The 21,852-nt window shown below is 37.9% G+C and overlaps 1 protein-coding gene across 1 annotated transcript in view; it reads right to left on the minus strand.

Moving 5' to 3' along the window:
• The window catches only part of ATRNL1 (attractin like 1), an 867,795-nt gene that overhangs the window by 656,461 nt on the left and 189,482 nt on the right, over positions 1-21,852 (minus strand). The window contains exons 17-18 of the mRNA XM_028121803.2: positions 20,496-20,684; positions 10,437-10,655 (exon numbers count right to left, since the gene is read on the minus strand). Coding sequence (XP_027977604.1) covers positions 10,437-10,655; positions 20,496-20,684 — 408 coding nt within the window. The remainder of the gene's footprint in view (positions 1-10,436; positions 10,656-20,495; positions 20,685-21,852) is intronic.

Consider the following 21,852-nt stretch of genomic DNA (forward strand, 5'->3'; position numbering starts at 1 on the left):
GGAGAAAGGGGAACCCTCTTAGAGTGTTGATGGGAATGTAAACTGATACAGCCACTCTGGAAAACAGTATGGAGGTTCCTCAAAAAGTTAAAATAGAGCTACCCTATGACCTAGCAATTGCACTACTAGGTATTTATCCAAAGGATACAAAAATACTGATTCGAAGGGGCACATGCACTCTGATGTTTATAGTAGCATTATCAGCAATAGCCAAATTGTGAAAAGAGCCCAAATGTCCATCAACTGATGAATGACTAAAGAAGATGTGGTACACACACACACACACACACACAGGAATATTACTCAGCCATCAAAAAGAATGAAATCTTGCCCTTTGCAACAACGTGGATGGAGCTAGAGTGTATTAAGCTAAGGGAAATAAGTCAGTCAGAGAAACACAAATACTATATGACTTCAGTCATACATGGAATTTAAGAAACAAAACAGATAAACATATGGGAAAGGAAAAAAAGAGAGAGGGAGGCAAACCATAAAAGAAATTCTTAACTATAGAGAACAAGCTGAGGGTTGCTGGAGGGGAAGTGGGCAGGGGAATGGGCTAAATGGCTGATGGGTGTAAAGGAGGGCACTTGTGATGAGCACTGGATGTTGTGTGTTGATGACGAATCACTAAATTCTGTTCCCAAAACAAGTATTACAATGTATGTTAACTAACTAGAATTTAAATAAAAACTTGAAACATTGAAAAAAAGAAAAGAAGTGATTACTGACCAGAAGCTTTAAGGCTACACAAGTACCCTGTTTTTCCTTAAAGTTTCATTCCCCAATTTCAATATTAAGTGGATTATTCATATAGCAATTATTACTGTGGGGTTCTAAGAGTGATTTTTTTTTATTTCTCTCATTCCTTCTACATTTATTTTTTAGAATTTTTCTGTAAGGAATTTTGTTCATTCTCACCCATTTATTATTTATTAAATCATTTAATCAGTATAGAATCAGGATATTACTTAGGTTTTTGAGTTATAATGCAATACGATCATTATCTTTTGCTCACATTTCATCCATTGAGAACTCTTTTAGGTTGGTGCTGTGTCCCTTTGGCATGATCATGATCCCATCCTCTTTTTTTTTAAAGTTCTTTCTTACACCAAACAATGCTCCAGGCTCATCGTGTTTTCTCCCTGTCCCAGCGCTAGAATTAACCATTTCTCCATGGCACCCTGGTTCCTTTCACTGGAAAACAGTATTTGGAAACCAAGATGCAGGCACTAGATGTGCTCATTGCTACTGGGATGTCATGGCTTCTAGACCCTCTTGACAAACAGAACTAGGAAATTCATGTATATGTACTAACCTATGTATACACACATATCGGTATTTACTTCTTGGTATATATATTAAAATAAACATGAATTCACACTATTATCTCAGACCCTAACCCAACACCACAGCGTTCTTTGTAGTCTTCAATCCTTGCTTATTTTTAGCTTCTTTCTCTGACAGTGGAAAACCTGGCTTAAATCAAACACAATTTATTTGTCCAAACCTAGTAAACACATAAAGTATTGTTAGAAATGTTAACTTATACCACGTGATAAACAAATTTACTAACCAGAATACAATCTTATATACAGTTTTTTTTTCTTAGCTTTACAGTATCCAAACTGTTTTCCAATGTTACTTAGATCAGCTCTTCTTTTTTTATTTTTTATGACATTATGGCATTTATAATAGAGTTGAATTTACTTGTCACAGCTTACTTTATACCCTGGGATCGCCTTGTATTCTCGCTGCCTTTTCTTTTTAATTTGCATTCAGGAAAGTTGGTTCTTTGTGATATACAATATGGGTTTTGACAAATGCATGGAGTCATGTATCAACCTAACACAGTATCATAAAGAACAGTTCCATAACACAAAAAATTCCACTGTGAGTCTCCCTTGAGATCAATCCCTACCTTTGCTACTCCTGGCAAATAACTAATCTCTTTTCCATCCCCACAGTTCTGCCTGTTCCAGATCATTTTATAAGTTAAATAATACAACATGTAGCCTTTGGGTCTGGTTTCTTTCACTAAGCAAAAAAATTTAAGATTCAATTATGTTGTACAAACAAATAGTTTGTTCATTTTCACTTTTCATGTATTTCAAAGTTTATGTAGCAGGTATCATTGCACTCTGTGCCACATTCCCACGATCCATCTGGTCTCAGGACAGCACAATCTCGGTGACTCACCTAAAGCAAGTTCTGCAGTGTCTCTCTACTTTTCAGCCCCAGAATTTTCACTAGTGCCAGGGCAAGCTATTGATCATACATGGTGGCACAGCTCAGAAGTACAATACCTGCAAAGGTATCACTCAACCAAAGAGAATCTACAGATAAGTGCCCCACCCTCCCAGTCCCTCAGGGGGTTAATTCTGAAAAGCATTTTACATGGTTCTTCATAGGTCCCTAGTGGGTGTGAGTCCAAATTTCCAAGTACAGTAGCCAGCTTGTTAATATTATTGATTATTCTCCCTTCTTTGAAACTCTCTGTTCTTTCAGTTGTGCCTCCTGGGTTCACCTCCCAAATAAACTCTTTCACCCAAGTCCTGTGTCAGACTGTTAACTGTTCTAGAATACTTCCCCCAGATATCCCTATGATCCACTCCCTCATCTACATAAATTGTTTATTGCTACTTCTCAGTGATCTCTTCTCTCACTACCCTTTTTAAATTGCAAGCCTTATCCCCCTTCCTTACTTTATTTATTTAACAGTTTTATTCAACAACATGTAACTTCATATATGTATGTGTGTATAATTAATTTTGTTAATTTCAGTTAGAATACAGGCTTCATGAAAGCAGTGATTTTAGTCTAATTTGTTAATTGGTGTGTCTCTAGCACTTGAAACACTCTTTGGCACATAGTAGGCATTCAATAAAAATATATTGAATATGTTAATTTTTCCAGGAGAGTGGTTTTATTCAGTATAAGAACAGACTTCCTATGAAAAAAAAAACCTAAAAACTATTGACCTTCAAAATTTAATGGTATTCAAAATGAGGCCTGCTGATTCCGTCACAAATATCATTTAAAACATTACCACACTTAGCATGAAGTTTGACTGGGTCTTCTGAACTGCCTTGAATTCTAAGGTATTATAATACTATGGAGGGCAGAACAAGATGGCAGAGGAGTAGGAGACCTGGATTTCATCTGGTCTCAGGAATTCAGCTGAATAGGGATCAAACCATTCTGAACACCTACGAACTCAACAGGAGATCGAAGAAGAGAGTAGCAACAACTCTCTGAACAGAAAAGCGACCACTTACTGGAAGGTAGGACGTGCGGAGAAGTGAATCCGAGGCGATATTTGGGAGGATAGACGGCGGGGGAGGGGGCTCCGTCAGCTGCTTCTGGCAAGTGATAGAGCCGGGGAGCACAAAATCGGAACTTTTAGAAGCCGGCTCCGCTGAGGGATGTCACTTCAGTGGCTAAGCGGGGGGTGGAACCCTCACGGGACAGTGTGGTCTCAGGACCCTCGGGGTCACAGAAAGACCGGGGGAGCCTGAGTGCGGCAGAGCTCCCAGGTATCGGAGCGGGGAAGCCGACTGCAGAGACGGAGCCAAGGCGCAGGCTCTCAGCTTGGGGTTGCCATAAACTGTGGTCCGCGGCCTGGTCAGGCCACTGCTCCTCCAGCAGGGACCCAACAAGCGGCAGATCCGGGGAGACTCCCCCTCCTCCCCCGGGAGGAGTGGCGCAGGAGCGCACCGCAGGGATCTGCTGGGTTTGGAGACTCCACACGGGGTCAGGTCCCAGAGATAGAAACACTCGATCACAGGCCGGGTGAGCACAGAGTGCGGCTGGAGACTGGGGAGACAGGAGTGACTGACTGCTTTTCTCTGGGGGCACACTGAGGAGCGGGGCCCCCGAGTTCTCGGCTCCTCTGGACCGGAGATTGGGAGGCCGCCATTTTCACTCTCGTCCTCCAAAGCTGTACCAAGAGCTTGCAGGGAACAAAAGCTCCTGAGAGCAAACCCGAGCACCTTGCTTAGCCACGACCGACAAGGGCGAGGCAATTCTGCCTCCGGCAAAGACATTTGGAAACCACGGCAACAGACCCCTCCCCCAGAAGATCAGCACGAACAGCCAGCAAGCCAAGACCAAGTTTACCGATCAAGGAGAACGGGTGAACTCCAGCGCTAGAGGAATACTGCACATAGAATTCATGTTTTTTTTACCATGATTCATTAGTTTTTCAAAGCTAATTTTTTAACTGTTTTTTTTCTTTTTCCCTTTTTCAACCAACATCTTATCAATCCCGTTTTTAAAAAAACATTTTTTATTTTTCATTTCTAAGTCATATTTTATCCCTTCATAGTAGTTACCCTTAGTTTTGGCATATATATATATAAGTTGTTCTCTCTTTAAAATTTTGAGATACAGTTTCTTCTAACAGATCAAAATGTACCCTAAATCACTAGTGTATGGCTTTGTTCTAGTCTCCTGCCTGATCACATTCTCTCCCTTTTTTTTCTTTTCTTTTTTTTAAAAAAACTTCTTTTTTCAAACAACTTATCTTATGAATTCCTTTTATAAAATCTTTTATAATTTTAATCTGTACAGTCATATTCCATCCCTTCATTGTATCAACCCTTATTTTGTACATATACGAGTCTTTCTTCCTTTAAAACTTTAGGAGGCACTTTTATCTAACAGACCAAAATACGCCCAAAATCTAGTGTGTGGCACTGATCTATGCACTAGCCTGATCATATTTGATCATATTCTTTTTGTTTTGTTTTGTTCTATTTTTGTTTGTTTTTATCTTTTTCTTTTTCCTTTCTTTCCCTTTCTTTTCCCCTGGTTTCAGGTCTTTTCTGATTTGTATAGAGTATATTTGCTGGGGACGTTGTTAGCCTGTTAGCATTTTGTTTTCTCATTCATCTATTCTCCTCTGGACAAAATGACAAGACGAAAAAATCACCTCAGCAAAAAGAACAAGAGATAGTACCTTCTGCCAGGGACCTAGTCAATACGGACATTAGTACGATGTCAGACCTAGAGTTCAGAATCATGACTTTAAAGATACTAGCTGGGCTTGAAAAAAGCATGGAAGTTATTAGAGAAACCCTTTCTGGAGAAATAAAAGAACTAAAATCTAACCAAGTCGAAATCAAAAAGGCTATTAATGAGGTGCAATAAAAAATGGGGGCACTAACTGCTAGGATAAATGAGGCAGAAGAGAGAATCAGCTATATAGAAGACCAAATAATGGAAAATAAAGAGGCTGAGAAAAAGAGAGATAAAAAACTACAGGACCATGAGGGCAGAATTCGAGAGATAAGCGATACAATAAGATGAAACAACATTAGAATAATTGGGATCCCAGAAGAAGAAGAAAGAGAGGGACAGAAAGTATATTGGAGCAAATTATAGCGGAGAACTTCCCTAATGTGGGGAAGGAAACAGGCATCAAAATCCAGGAGGCACAGAGAAGCCCTCTCAAAATCAATAAAAATAGGTCAACACCCGACATCTAATACTAAAACTTACGAGTCTCAGAGACAAAGAGAAAATCCTGAAAGCAGCTCGGGAGAAGAGATATGTAACCTACAATGGTAGAAACATTAGACTGGCAACAGACCTATCCACAGAGACCTGATAGGCCAGAAAGGACTGGCATGATATCTTCAGAGCACGAAACGAGAAAAATATGCAGCCAAGAATACTATATCCAGCTAGGCTGTCATTGAAAATAGAAGGAGAGATAAAAAGCTTCCAGGAGAAACAACAACTAAACGAATTTGCAAACACAAAACCAGCCCTACAAGAAATATTGAAAGGGGTCCTCTAAGCAAAAACAGAGCCTAAAAGCAGCATAGATCAGAAAGGAACACAGACAATATACAGTAACAGTCACCTTACAGGCAACACAATGGCACTAAATTTATATCTTTCAATAGTTACCCTGAATGTAAATGGGCTAATATGCCCCAATCAAAAGGCACAGGCTATCAGATTGGATTAAAAAACAAGACCCATCAATATGCTGTCTGTAAGAGACTCATTTTAGACCCAAAGACACCCCCAGATTGAAAGTGAGGGGGTGGAAAACCACTTACCATGCTACTGGACACCAAAAGAAAGCTGGATGGCAATCCTTATATCAGACAAATTACATTTTAAAACAAAGACTGTAATAAGAGATGAAGAAGGACACTATATCCTACTTAAAGGGTATATCCAACAAGAAGATCTAACAACTGTAAATATCTATGCCCTTAACATGGGAGCAGCCAATTATATACAGCAATTAATAACAAAAGCAAAGAAACACATTGACAACAATACAATAATAGTGGGGGACTTTAACACCCCCCTGACTGAAAGGGACAGATCATCTAAGCAAAAGATCAATAAGGAAATAAAGACTTTAAATGACACACTGGACCAAACGGACTTCACAGACATATTCAGAACATTCCATCCCAAGGCAACGGAATACACATTCTTCTCTAGTGCCCATGGAATATTCTCCAGGATTGATCACATCCTAGGTTACAAATGAGGTCTCAACCAGTACCAAAAGACTGGGATTGTTCCCTGCATATTTTCAGACCACAGTGCTTTGAAACTAGAACTCAATCACAAGAGGAAAGTCGGAAAGAACTCAAATACATGGAGGCTAAAGAGCATGCTACTAAAGAATGAATAGGTCAACCAGGAAATTAAAGAAGAATTTTAAAAAATCATGGAAACCAATGAAAATGAAAACACAACTATTCAAAATCTTTGGGATACAGCAAAGGCAGTCCTGAGAGGAAAGTATATAGCAATACAAGCCTTTCTCAAGAAACAGGAAAGGTCTCAAATACACAACCTAACCCTACACTTAAAGGAGCTGGAGAAAAAACAGCAAACGAAGCCTAAACCCAGCAGAAGAGAAATAATAAAGATCAGAGCAGAAATCAATGAAATAGAAACCAAAAGAAGAGTAGAACATATCAACGAAATTAGTAGCTAGTTCTTTGAAACACTTAACAATATTGATAAACCCCTGGCCAGACTTATCAAAAAGAAAAGAGAAATGGCCCAAATCAACAAAATTATGAATGAAAGAGGAGAGATCACAACCAACACCAAAGAAATACAAACAATTATAAGAACATATTATGAGCAACTCTATGCCAGCAAGTTAGATAACCTGGAAGAAATGGGTGCATTCTTAGAGATGTATCAACTACCAAAATTGAACCAGGAAGAAATAGAAAACCTGAACAGACCTACAACCACTAAGGAAATTGAAGCAGTCATCAAAAATCTCCCAACAAACAAAAGCCCAGGGCCAGATGGCTTTCCAGGGGAATTCTATCAGACATTTAAAGAAGAATTAATAACTATTCTCCTGAAACTGATCCAAAAAATAGAAATGGAAGGAAAACTTCCAAACTCATTTTATGAGGCCAGCATTACCTTGATCCCCAAACCAGACAAAGACCCCATCAAAAAGGAGAATTACAGACCAATATCCTTGATGAAGATGGATGCAAAAATTCTCACCAAAATACTAGCCAATAGGATCCAACAGTACATTAAAAGGATTATTCACCATGACCAAGTGGGATTTATCCCTGGGCTGCAAGGTTGGTTTAACATCCGCAAATCAATCAACGTGATACAATACATTAACAAAAGAAAGAACAAGAATCATATGATCCTCTCAATAGATGCAGAAAAAGCATTTGACAAAGTACAGCATCCTTTCTTGATCAAAACTCTTCAGAGTAGAGGGATAGAGGTTACCTACCTCAATATCATAAAAGCCATCTATGAAAAACCTACAGCAAATATCATTCTCAATGGGGAAAAACTGAGAGCTTTTCCCCTAAGGTCGGGAACGTGGCAAAGATGTCCACTATCACCAGTGCTATTCAACATAGTATTAGAAGTCCTAGCCATAGCAATCAGACAACAAATAGAAATCCAGGGCATCCAAATCGGCAAAGAAGAAGTCAAACTCTCACTCTTTGCAGATGATATGATACTTTAGGTGGAAAACCCAAAAGAGTCCACCCCAAAACTGCTAGAACTCATACAGGAATTCAGTAAAGTGGCAGGATAGAAAATCAATGCACAGAAATCAGTGGCATTCCTATACACCAACAACAAGAGAGAGAGAGACAAATTAAGGAGTCGATCCCATTTACAATTGCACCCAAAACCATAAGATACCTAGGAATAAATTTAACCAAAGAGCCAAAGGATCTGTCCTCAGAAAACTATAAAATACTCATGAAAGAAATTGAAGAAGACACAAAGAAATGGAAAAACGTTCCATGCTCATGGATTGAAAGAACCAACATTGTGAAGATGTCAATGCTACCGAGAGCAATCTACACATTCAATGCAATCCCCATCAAAATACCAACCACTTTTTTCAAAGAAATGGAACAAATAATCCTAAAATTTGTATGGAACCAGAAGAGACCCCGAATAGCCAGAGGAATCTTGGAAAAGAAAGGCAAAGCTGGCGACATCACAATTCCGGACTTCCAGCTCTATTACAAAGCTGTCATCATCAAGACAGTATGGTACTGGCACAAAAACAGACACATAGATCAATGGAACAGAATCGAGAGCCCAGAAATGGACCCTCAACTCTATGGTCAACTGATCTTTGACAAAGCAGGAAAGAATGTCTAATGGAAAAAAGTCTCTTCAACAAATGGTGTTCGGAAAACTGGACAGCCACATGCAGAAAAATGAAACTGGACCATTTCCTTACACCACACACAAAAATAGACTCCAAATGGTTGAAAGACCTAAACGTGAGACAGGGGTCCATCAAAATCCTAAAGGAGAACACAGGTAGCAACCTCTTTGACCTCAGCCACAGCAACTTCTTCCTAGAAACATCGCCAAAGGCAAGGGAAGCAAGGGCAAACATGGACTATTGGGATTTCATCAAGATAAAAAGCTTTTGCACAGCAAAAGAAACAGTCCACAAAACCAAAAGACAACCCACAGAATGGGAGAAAATATTTGCAAATGACATATCAGATAAAGGGCTAGTATCCACAATCTATAAAGAACTTTTCAAACTCAACACCCAAAGAACAAATAATCCAATCAAGAAATGGGCAGAAGACATGAACAGACATTTTTCCAAAGAAGACATCCAAATGGCCAACAGACACATGAAAAAGTGCTCAACATCGCTCGGCATCAGGGAAATCGAAATCAAAACCTCAATGAGATACCACCTCACACCAGTCAGAATGGCTAAAATTAACAAGTCAGGAAGCGACAGATGTTGGCGGGGATGCGGAGAAAGGGGAACCCTCCTACACTGTTGGTGGGAATGCAAGCTGGTGCAACCCCTCTGGAAAACAGTATGGAGGTTCCTCAAAAAGTTGAAAATAGAGCTACCATACGATCCAGCATTTGCACTACAGGTATTTACCACAAAGATACAAATGTAGGGATCTGAAGGGGTATGTTCACCCCAATGTTTATAGCAGCAATGGCCATAATAGCCAAACTGTGGAAAGAGCCAAGATGTCCATCGACAGATGAATGGATAAATAAGATGTGGTATATATACGCAATGGAATATTATGCAGCCATCAAAAGGAATGAGATCTTGCCATTTGCAAGGACGTGGATGGAACTGGAGGGTGTTATACTGAGTGAAATATGTCAATCAGAGAAAGACATGTATCATATGACCTCACTGATATGAGGAATTTTAATCTCAGGAAACAAACTGAGGGTTGCTGGAGTGGTGGGGGGTGGGAGGGATGGGGTGGCTGGGTGATAGACATTGGGGAGGGTATGTGCTATGGTGAGCGCTGTGAATTGTGCAAGACTGTTGAATCACAGATCTGTACTTCTGAAACAAGTAGTGCACTATATGTTAAGAAAAAAAAAAGAAGAATTTAGCAGGAGGGGAAGAATGAGGGGGAGTAAGTCAGAGGGGCAGACGAACCATGAGAGATGATGGACTCTGAAAAACAAACTGAGGGTTCTAGAGCGGAGGGGGGTGGGGGCATGGGTTAGCCTGGTGATGGGTATTAAAGAGGGCACATTCTGCGTGGAACACTGGGTGTTATGCACAAACAATGAATCATGGAACACTACATCAAAAACTAATGATGTAATGTATGGTGATTAACATAACAATAAAAATAAAAAATAATAATACCATGGACAATGAAAGACCTCAGTACAAGGCATGAACCCAGTATTTTTCCTCTTAGCAATTCATATGAAGCCAAATATAATAATTGTATACCGTGCATATGGTTAGCCTATATTTAATGATTCCAAACAGAATGCCATCTGCATAACAGAGATGCATATAGGAAAGAATATTTTTTCATCTGTGAAATTTGAGTCTCATTATTTTTTTCTAAATATTTATTATAAGAAAGAAAAACTCATTCTTGGTTTCCAAACTGAAATTATTTTCATCACGTTGTTATTACCTGGACACTGGATAAAGGACCACTCATAGTTCTTTTCTTTAGGACAAAGACTGGCATCAAGAACCATCTCATTCTTGTGCATCCCAACAAGCTTCACTGGTCCCCGTGAAGATCCTTCAATGCAGTGTCCTCTTCCTGTATTACTAGGATCATTGCACCAGCCACATCCAGGTTGTTCCAAACAATGTCCACAGGTTCTCAATCCAGAACAATTTTGAGCTGTATGATAGGAACATTAACAAAATATGTTATATGACTTTAAATTTAAATGGAATTGTAAGCTAATGGAAAAATAAATACGATCTGAAAAAAAGATTGTAAAAAGTTGTCTATAGTTAATGTAAACATTTTTTGTAATAATATCTAACAGACAGCAATTACTTAAAGGGAATAAAACATACATCATGAGCAAAGAGATAAATGGACTGACTTAAAGGTGAAAAAAGGTGTGGTAACCATGACATGGAAAAAATGAAGTCAGCCCTCAAAGGTTCCTGAGAACTTTACCTGTTTTTAGGACCCTTTGGAAGCTGATCCGGGGCCTACAGATCACATTTACCCTTGTCCATGATGTAGAGTCATGTTAGCTGTTCTTGTGCCTAGTGAGGGCCTTCAAGGAAAAACTCTACACCTGCCTGTGAACGTCCAGTGTAATTGCTGCCTGCCCATTCTGAGACAGCTGAGCCCCAGGTGTACTGCCTTTCATTGACAATGCTCTTCCCAAGGGTCCAGGATATGAGCATTTGGCTATCATGTGACGAGTAAACTCAATCTCACCCAAAGAGCCAAACTGAATGGGAACTTGGGCACCAGATCGCAGTGTCAGCCAGGCAACCAGCAAAGGCTCTGTCTGACTTTCAGGGTTGCAGAATATCCCTCCAAGACTCACAGGCTGAAGCTCAACGTTTTGTTTAATTGATGTACAATCTATGAGCTTCAACAAAGCCTATAAATACTGTGATGGCTTTTCCAAGGGTGAACATATTATAGTTTGCGTTATATTCACTATAGTTGCTATGCGATGTTTTAAATTTTTAATTCACAATCAGAGTATCCTATATTGGACTGAGATTTTCTTTAATTACTTTTACTGATATTTTGCTAGAAAAGGAACTCTTTGTCTTGGAAATTGTTTATCCGTAGAAGATAGTGACAGTGGTATAAGACATCATGAATGATCTAGCCACATGCTAGTAAAAACCTAGAAGGGGAAGAAACTAATTTCTGGCAGACCAAATTTCATTGTTATGGTGGTAATAACTTAATTGCCACTTAATGTTTCAATATTACTGTAAACAGAAACGTTCCTCAAATTGCTACCAACAAGAACGTCATAAGCTTCTCAGTGAACATCAAGAACTCAATATAGTGAACTGTGCAGGCATAATAGAGTATTGGATTAAAGAATTCATCAATTACAATAAGACTTGTTATGAAGAATTTTTTGCATGCTGAGTATTTCAGAGATTGGATATAGGAAGGTGGAAAATGAGTACTGTCTGCTATATTTCCTCAATAATAATTAAAAAAGAAGAACACTCTTTGAATCGTTGAATACAACTGACTAAAGTTATTTCTGTAGATAAATAATTCATTGACATGAACATACTTCCTTTTGGAATTTATATTTTTTCAGCAGTATTAAAAGATCCTTAGACAACTGAACATTTCATATATTACCATACCCCTTCTTAGCCTTCGTGCTTTGAAATAGTTCTCTTACATGTATGATTGTAGCTACCCCACAGTATTGTTGACTGGGTTATTCTGTCTTCAAAAGTGTACAGGTTTGCTACAAAATCAATAGGAAATAATGAAAAATATCAAATTAGGTATGTTATCTTGACATTCCAATTATTTACTATCATGTGATGATTTGAAGTAGATCTTTACTAGGTCTCACCCAGAATAAATCTAGTTTTATAATTAGAGTCTATGTAAGTCTCCTAGGAAAGTAAATTTTATTTTAGGACTGTCTTTTTAAGGAAATATAACCAAAAAATGTCTTGAAGAAGCATTACATACAAAGTAAGTCTAAACTATTCTCAAGTACAGCATTCCTGCTAATGCTTTCCAAACAACTCAGGAAATCTTAGATGAAAGAATGCTGGGTTTCTTGCACTGGCTGAATGACAAACTATTAACCTTCTAGTTCTATTTATCTATTTGATTTTAGGCTTTAATAACAAGTTACAAAATGTCATGTTCAGAGCAACATTTTATTCTCAGATTTTATTTTACAGATGAAACTATTACATAAAGTAATGTTGGTTTTCCTTTTGCTCAAGAGTGGAAAGCAACAGGCATTGCTGAAAGATTAACAGAAAATTCATCCTTTAGTATTTAATAGTGATTCAAAACCTGACAGATTCTAATGTTTTTTAGACAATAATACAGGAAAGCTTTTGTAGGCTATGCTATTTTTCTTAAGTTATAAGTAGCAGAGAGACTGTATAAATTACAAGTAATTAGAGCAATCATTTTTATTTTCTTTATTTTTGGCTTTTTAAGAAATTAAGTTGTAAAACATTCAATACAGTTTTTGAAATGTGTAAGAATTTGAAAAATCAATCTGTAAGAAATTATGTCATCAGATGATTACTAGAGCCTTCTGGTTTCTGATACAGCATGTCAGGAATTCAGAAGTTACCACTCCATCCTACCAAAAAGTAAGAAGCAGCACAAAATGAAAAGTCAACAACTCTTCTTAGCTCTATCAGAGAAGTGAGGTCACAGAGCAAATCACTGCCTGCGAGATTGGAGAGACAGACAGAAGTATACGGAGAATCGTAATACACCAAATTTGAAACTTCTGCAGGAGCCAGTGTCTGGGGAAGAGACCCTGAACCAGAGCTGATCAATTGCTAGAAGCTCAGTGTGGACAACTCTGAGAGTTAAAATTCCCAGAAGGACCCAGTCACAGGGGCACTCCCACACTTTTGTTTTACCTCCAGGAGCTCTACAAGGTCTTCACAGTGAATATCAAAGAAAAACCTTCCTGTGCTTCCAGCAGAGGAAGACAAAAACCATGCCAGAACATTCCATTCTTCTTAACAAGGCCTGGAAACACTATTTAACAGAGCCTAAACTGCTGAGGTTTTATCAGAGCTCACCTGACCTGTAAAAGGGAAATACCCAGCCCTATCCTGCCCTGGTTGGTCTTCATGGATGCAGAAGAAATACACAAATCCATTGGGCCATCCTGTACCAACCAAGAGAGGGGAAAACACTGAGAAGCACTAGTGAAGCTCACAGCAAGAAGCACAAGCTCACTAAAAGACTGAGACTTAGCTGCAGAAGACTTCTGCTCCTTCCACAACCTACCACTACGTTACTAAAGGCCTACTAACTGCAGTCTTTTTTACCTGTAAATCATATCTGGCTATCAGGAAAAAAATTACAGGGCATACCAAAAGGCAAAAAACACAATGTGAAAAGACAAAACAAGCATCAGATCAGACATGGCAGGAATATCAGAATTATCAGACCAGGAATTTAAAACTATGATTAATATGCTAAAGGTTCTCATGATAACATGCATGAACAGATGAGCATTGTAAGCAAAACTATAAAACTCCCAGAAGATAGCATATAAGATCTAGATGACCTTGAGTTTGGTGATGATGTTTCAGTTATGACACCAAAGGCACAATCCATGAAAGAAAAAAAATGATAAACTAAACTTCATTACAATTTAAATTCAAATTTAAAATTTCTGCTCTGCAAAGACACTGTCAAGAGAATGAAAATATATGCCATAGGCTGTAAGAAAATATTTAGAAGAGACGCACCTGATAAAGGACTGTTATCTAAAATATACAAAATCTTTTAAAGCTCAATAATAAGAAAACAAACAACCCAATTTTAAAAATGGGCAAAAGACCTAAGCAGATAACCTCATCAAAGAAGATATACACAGCCAAGTATGAAAAGATGCTCCACACCACATCACTAGAGAACTACAAACTAAAACAACAATAAGATACCCCTATTAAAATGGCCAAAATCCCAAACACTGACAACACCAAATGCCGGTGAGTGTGTAGAATGCAAAGTAACAGAAACATTCATTGCTGGTGGGAATGCAAAATACAGCCACTCTGAAAGACAGTTTGGTGGTTTCTTAAAACTAAACATACTTTTACCATACATTCCAGCAACAACAATCCATGCTATTTACCCATCAAATGAACTAAAAATTTATTGTCCGCACAAAAACCTGCACATAGATGTTTACTGAGCTTTATTCATAATTGCCAAAACTTGCCAAAAGCAACAAGATTTTATTAGGTGAACAGATAAATTGTGGTACAAGACAATGGAATATTATTCAGCTCTAAAATTAAATGTTACCAAGCTGTGAAAAGACATGAAGAAAACTTAGATGCCTATTACTACGTGAAAGAAACCAATCTGAGAAGCTACATACTATATGATTCCAACTACATGACATTCTGGAAAAGGCAAAACTGTATAGACAGTAAAAATATTAGTGATTGCCCGGAATTAGGAAAGAAAGAAGGATAAATAGTTGGAGCTCAGAGGATTTTTAGGCAGTGAAACTGGTGTGAATGAAACCGTAATGATGGCTGCATCCCATTATATACTTGTCAAACCCACAGAATGTATCACCAGGAGTGAACCCTAATGCAAACTGTGGACTTTGGGCAATGATGATGTGTCAGTGTAAGTTCATCCACTGTAGCAAATGTACCAGTCTGGAGTGGGATGTTGACAGTGGGGGAAGTTGTGCATCTGTGGTGGCAGAGGATATACAGGAACTCTGCACCTTCCTCTCAAAATTGCTGTGAACCTAAAACTGCTCTGAAAAATAAATTTTAATCAATTTTAAAAAGATTACCTTCCCTAATTGCCAAGAAAAAATGTTTAAATTAAGCATGTACATAAACCCATAAAATACCGGAAGAAATACAGATTTGTGAGATATGTACCATATTCTCATGTTTCCTATTATTCCATTTTCACTGTAGCAATTTAATTACATTTTTACTTGAACTTTTATATATTAAGAACTAAGCCTTCTATTATTGCATTAAATTATCCTTTTGAAGTTCATTTTCACAAAGAGAATAACCAGTTTTAAGTAAAAATATGTCAATTATTAATAATTGCAGTTAACAAAGTTTTCTAAGAAAACGTTAGGCAAAATTTGTCTTAAGATATATTTCTTTTCTTCAATTTGTGAATTTTAAGTACTAATATCACAACATTACAACTAAAAAAATGGGGAATATTATATAATCCATATTTGTTTCCCATTAGCAAAGAAAAGTTTCCTTCAAGTTCCATTTACTAGGAAACCTCAAATGATCACTAAACAACTTTTTTAAGCAGCATAAAATGTATACCATTTCTAATACAGTTTTATTTATAACTCTAATAATGTTTTTAAAGACTTACATGTTAAATGTTTAGTGAAGGACCAGATACATGTAGTAGAAATGATCGTGTAAATCCATTATGTATAATTAATGCTAACAAGATATAAAGTTAAAGGCAAAAGTATGACAAAAATATTGCCCAAAAGCTGACGTCTTTGAAACAGTAAAACTCAGCTACTTTTAGCACTCGGATTTTGATCAAGGATGCCACCTTTATTTCTAGTCCTTATTTTATTTCCTGGCATTTCCTTACTGCTCATTAAAAGCCTGTTGGTTAAAAACAGGGAAAAATGACATAACCGAGAAGGAGTTTGTTTCTCACAAGGAGTGGATCACCACCGGGTAAATACTACTTCCAGGAAATACGAGGTCTCCTTGAAGAGAAGTTCAATGGCCCTCTTTCCCACTAGAATGCAAAGGGCATATAATTTAAAGGGCTGAGGTATAAAAATAACTGTTATTGGACATCATCAGGACAAATGAGCTATAGATAGCCACTGAGAAGGTAAATATGATAACAGACATAAACAGTCAAAGAAAAGACCCAAAGAAAAGAAAAATCCAGCAGACCAGACTAACTGCTCAAGAACAAATGGCTGAAGTAGAAAACAAAACTCTCAAGAAATCAAAATCAAGAAAACAAAAAAAAAGAAAAGAGTTAAAAACAAAAGACATAAAGGCAGAACTTAACTGATGTACGCACCCCTAGCAGACAGCCCTACCAGTCGCACGTATCACAATTTAGTTCATCAGTGGTGAAGATGCATGTCATACCAGTGTTTAATCATGTTTCATATACCTTCTCAAAAAATGCAGCTACAGTTTTTATAGTGCAAAAACAAGGTTCTCGAAAACATCCATTTAAAACAGATAAAAATCCCCGAATAAACAACCATAAAGAAGAAAAAACATCTGAATTGTAACAAGAGATGGAAAATACAAGTGAATTTATGATATATTGAGATTTATCTAGAAATTCCAACCACTATTTTAAGATTTCTAAAAAAGAGTAAATAGAAGAAAACAATCTAAGCATTAAAGACCATTTTTAGCAGGTAAAGAAAGAAACTACTCTTCAGATTCAAAGAGCCAATGAGAATCCATTTTGAAAATCCAACTCAATTACTGGAAAATTGAATTAAAATGAGTTACACAATTTGGAATGCCAAGGATAAAAAGGAAAAAAATTTTTAAATCTTTTACTTCCTAAAGAACTTTTTTAAAAAGATGCCCCACAAAGGAATGAAAATCAAATTCACATGAGAATTCTCACTCACAACACCAAACACTACAGGGTCTGAGGAAAGAATAACTTAGAAGTCCCACATCCAGCCACTTTATCAATTACATGAACATAAAACCGTACACTTTAGACATACAAAAACTCAAAAAGTTTACTATCCACGGATTGATTTGAAAGAATTACTAAAGACTATTCTCCAAAAGGTGAATAAATGAGATGGAAGATATGGAATACAAGAAAGACTTGTGAGTAGTAAAGACGACTTAGATTTAACTCTAAACAATTTTTAGAAAGTTCTTAAGCATCTAAGAGCTTGGAGACTTTACAAGCTTCTTTTTCCCTACCTTTTATCCTTTTATCCTATAACACACACAGAGAAGTCCATAAAGAAAAATATGAGATTAATAAATTATTGTCCAGAAATGGTCTGTGCCTGCACACAGCCTGTAGGTGGAACACTGTGCCCCTGCACCCCTCTCCTACTCAGCACACCAATCTTCTCCCAGCAGTACCCACTATCTGGCATTTACATTAATTTTTGCCTTACTCTACAGTTTTACCTAAATATTCATTCCTAAACAAGAGAGCTTAGTTTTGCCTATTTTTGAACTTTATCTAAATGGAGTCACACAGAATGTAATCTTTTGTGTCTGGTTTCTTTCACTAAACATTAATGTTTGTGGAAAGACAAACATGATTATGAAGGCAGGAGAGCCTGAGTACTGTATCTCCAGCACTGGTATGCAGCTCCCCTGGGCAGCTGACTCCTAATAAGATGTTTTCTGTGGGAGTAAGACCATTTTATGTCTGCAACAACCCCAGTGCCATGCACTGAATGAGGTCCATCCCCATTCCCTATCAAAGATCCTAAAAAAGGATAGCAACAAGGAACTCAATGCCTAATATACCCAGCCATGCCCATCCTAGGAACACCTCTCCACTTGATGCCAAGAGCCTGGGGAAACAAATATATCCAACAGCCACAACCTAAAAGTTCTACCTTACATTGTGGCACTTACTGTTTTGTCTCAGGTCTTCATGCAACAGTGGTGCCAGAGCAAATACAGGTTTGGCTGCGTTGGTAGACTATTGGGGTATCTTTGGGAGTGATGTAAGCTCTGGAAAGGCCAGTGAGTCTCCACCTGCACTGTCTTAAGCAGCTGGCTACCTCTAAATGAGGAGGTCACTCATTCGAGCAAGAAGAGGTTATAACTGGGTGGCCATGTTGTCTGTGGCCCACAAGATCCCAGGGGCAAGCCTCAAAATAGTAGATTCACCACCAAAAGGTATCTCAGACTTAGGAAGCTCCTCTTAAAAGAAGCAGCTCTTCCTTCCTCTTAGAGTAGAAACAAGAGAGCTCAGAGGAAGGACAGAAGGAAGAATGGATGGGCAGACAATGCATGTTGCTGCTAGGATACTTATCCATACATCATCATAGTCATGTTGTCAGTGGCTGCTCCTAGGGAAGGAATGTAAAGAAGCCAACAGGCTGATAAGAAAGTCCAGAAGGAAATTCAAAAAGTTGCAGGAAAAAGCTGCGTTATGGCCCAAACTCCCAGGAAACCTGCAAGTGCCTGCTTGCGGGAGGGAAAGGAACAGAAGAAAGCCAGTGGACTGTTGCAAAAATCTGAACTGGACCTACAGGAGTTGCAAAGATCGGGTGAGAGAAGGCATAATAGTGTATAACTTAGAGCAACTGTTAGGAGAAAAAAAATAGACTTGGGATGACAAGATCCCTTGAGGAGTATTCCCTTAGAAAGATTAAAACTGTCCCTTCCCTATCCCATTGAACACTCTTCAACTACAACACATTCCTGAGCTTAACCCAGATGGGACTTCAAGTGGCTGCTATTTTGTCTCCTTTCACTACACTGTCACCGCAGTCCCTCTGGGACCTGGCACGTGTCAATTGGATTCGCTCATTGCAAACCCAGCTTATTGCAGGTAAAAGTATTGGGAAGAAAAATAAAACAAAACAAACCTAAGAATTCCTGGTGCTTCTGTCGTAGTGAGCTTCCTAGACATGCAGGCGTTGGGCAGTGGGGAAATGAAGAGGGGAAATGAAGAAAATATTCCTCTCATTTCATCTGTGCCTGTTTAGATTTAGCAAGTGAATAGATGTTTTGCTTTGTATAAATAAAGGATTTCTGGATGAACATACACTTGAACTCCAACTTATCTAAGGTGATTCTGCAGCTAACTGTGGTTGTGGAATGGTGACCCCGGGCACATGCTGAGTATATTCCCCATATGTCCCAAAAAGGACGTAAAGTCTGGTAGCTCTATTTTCAACTTAAAAAAAAAAAAAAAAAAAGGACGTAAAGTCTGGATCAGTCACAGGAGGGACAGACCCCAATTAGTGTGGCATGAATGAATCAATTCAACACTGAAAAGCAGGTGGTGGGAGCAATGGAAGTAAATAATCTTTCCTACCTTCTTATTATAAATCTGAAAAGACCAATTACTTCATGTCCCAGTTGGAAAGGCATTTTTTGATGAGCCCCAGTGTCAAAGGGTAGATTGTGGAATGATAAACCATATTTTCTCCTAGCACAAAGCTAGCTGAGACCAGCAGCTTCTACATTTTCCCAAGCAAAAAAATCCTGCATGTGGCTTCAAGTTTCTACAAGGACACCAGGTGCTATCAGTAGTGTTATGCAATTCCCTTGGCAGAAGCATCCTGATGCAATTTGCCTTTGCAAGAAAGTCCACTCTCATAACCACACAGTACCCAGTATCACACACTTAGCCAAATGCATCTTCGTCCTCCAGTCCTTACAAAACATGAGACCAACAAGGGGTAAGATCTTCTCCTGAAGTACAACCCACAGCAAGTCCAGTACCACTGTGCTAACATGACTCTTCCTGTGATTCCAAGACCGCATCCTGCCTTTGCAGTAGATGCACCACCATGATATGATTGATATTCTTGCCAAAAAATGCTTAATTTGAATCTAATCATGAGGAAAGAATTAGACAAATCCAAATTGGGACACTTACAAAACAAATGGTGTTGATTCTTTAAAAATATCAGTTGTGTAAGACATGGGAACTGTGCTAGATTAAAGGACACTACAGCACAACAAAGCAATATGTGATCTTTGCAATATTAAGCACTTTCGTGAAGTGTTAAACTATCTGCAATGTACACTCAGAGTTGGGGAGAGCAAACACATGGCAAAATGTGTGTGTGTGTGTGCACGCACATGCATACATAGGATAAAATAATTAGTAGAATTCAAAATGATGGTATAGTATAAATCTGGGGCTTATACCATTAAAAGGTTTTAAAACTAGCTGCAACACTTTTTCCCATCTTTTAAAAACATTTTCAAATGTTTAATTCCTCCTTCCATCACAGGAAATTGATTTATGTTGCCTTTAAACAAAAAGTCACTCTAGATAAATACTTACGAGAGCAGGTGGCAGTTTGCCACTCCAGACACTGTCCATATGGAAAAGAGATTATGTAAGCATTCGAGTCAACACATCGTCTCGTACTACTGCACCACATACACTCCATGCCATTGCTGGTACAGTTGGAGCAGGATGTCCGTAGGGAACATGGCTTTTTGCATGGCCTTGCATTTTGATTTGGACTAACTGGAATAAATCAACAAATATAATTATTTTATTTGTTAACTGTATTTTAACACAGATATATGGGTTTCATTTGTTTTGTGGTTTAGGGAATGTTGCAAATAAGCCAAGTGTGGGATAAAAATTATAGCAAAAACTACGTGATAAGATAAATGAAAATGAAGATGAGATGTTAACACTTCTTAAATTTATTATTAAATTTGAAAATTATACTTCTTTGGAAAATTCTAATCCATTACAAAGTACATAAAGTTACATAATTTAAAAACTTAGAAATGTAGCCCATGACCTAGTTTTCTATCTTTAGCTAAATATTACACAATCATTATTTACTTTCCCACTAAAATGTTTTCCATAAACATTCCATACGTTATCAAAACAAATGCCCTGTCCGTTAACATGTCATTGATATAAACAAACAATAAAAATAAAACAATAACTAAAATCTTTACATGAAATAGAATATAACACCCTTTAACTAAATATTTTTTTTAAATGCTAGCAACGATGTGAACCTTTGTTCATTGTTGGTAGAAATGTAAAATGGTACAACTTCTGTGGCAATCAGTATGGCAATTCCTCAAAAATTAAACATAGTATTACCATATGATACAGCAATTCCACTTCTGCCTATATACCCAAAAGATGTGAAACTAGAACTGGAAAAGATATTTGTAAACCCATGTTCATAGCATCATTACTCACAACAGCCAATAAGTAAAAGCGACTCAGGTGTACATTGATGGATGAATGTATAAACAAAATGTTGGATGTACATACAATGGAGAATTATTCAGGCTAAAAATGGAAGAAAATTCTAACATATGCTATGATATGGATGAACCTTGCCTGGATCAGTCAAACTCATAGACACAGAAAGTAGAAGGTGGTTGTCAGGGATTGGGGGAGGGAGGTATGGAGAGTTATTGTTTCATGGGTACAGAGTTTGGGAACATGAGAAAGTTCTGGAGATACATGGTGTTGATTAATGCACAATAATGTAGATGCACTTAATAACACTGTACTTTACATTTAAAAATGGTGAAAATGGGGAAGGGAGCAAGATGGCGGAGGAGTAGAAGACGTGGATTTCGTCTGGTCTCAGGAATTCAGCTGGATAGGGATCAAACCATTCTGAACACCTACGAACTCCACAGGAAATCGAAGAAAA

The sequence above is a fragment of the Eumetopias jubatus genome, unplaced genomic scaffold, assembly GCF_037043125.1.
Source record: "Eumetopias jubatus isolate StellerSeaLion01/CBP00866 unplaced genomic scaffold, mEumJub1_p1.0 scaffold_17, whole genome shotgun sequence".
In the NCBI taxonomy this organism is placed as follows: Eukaryota; Metazoa; Chordata; class Mammalia; order Carnivora; family Otariidae; genus Eumetopias; species Eumetopias jubatus.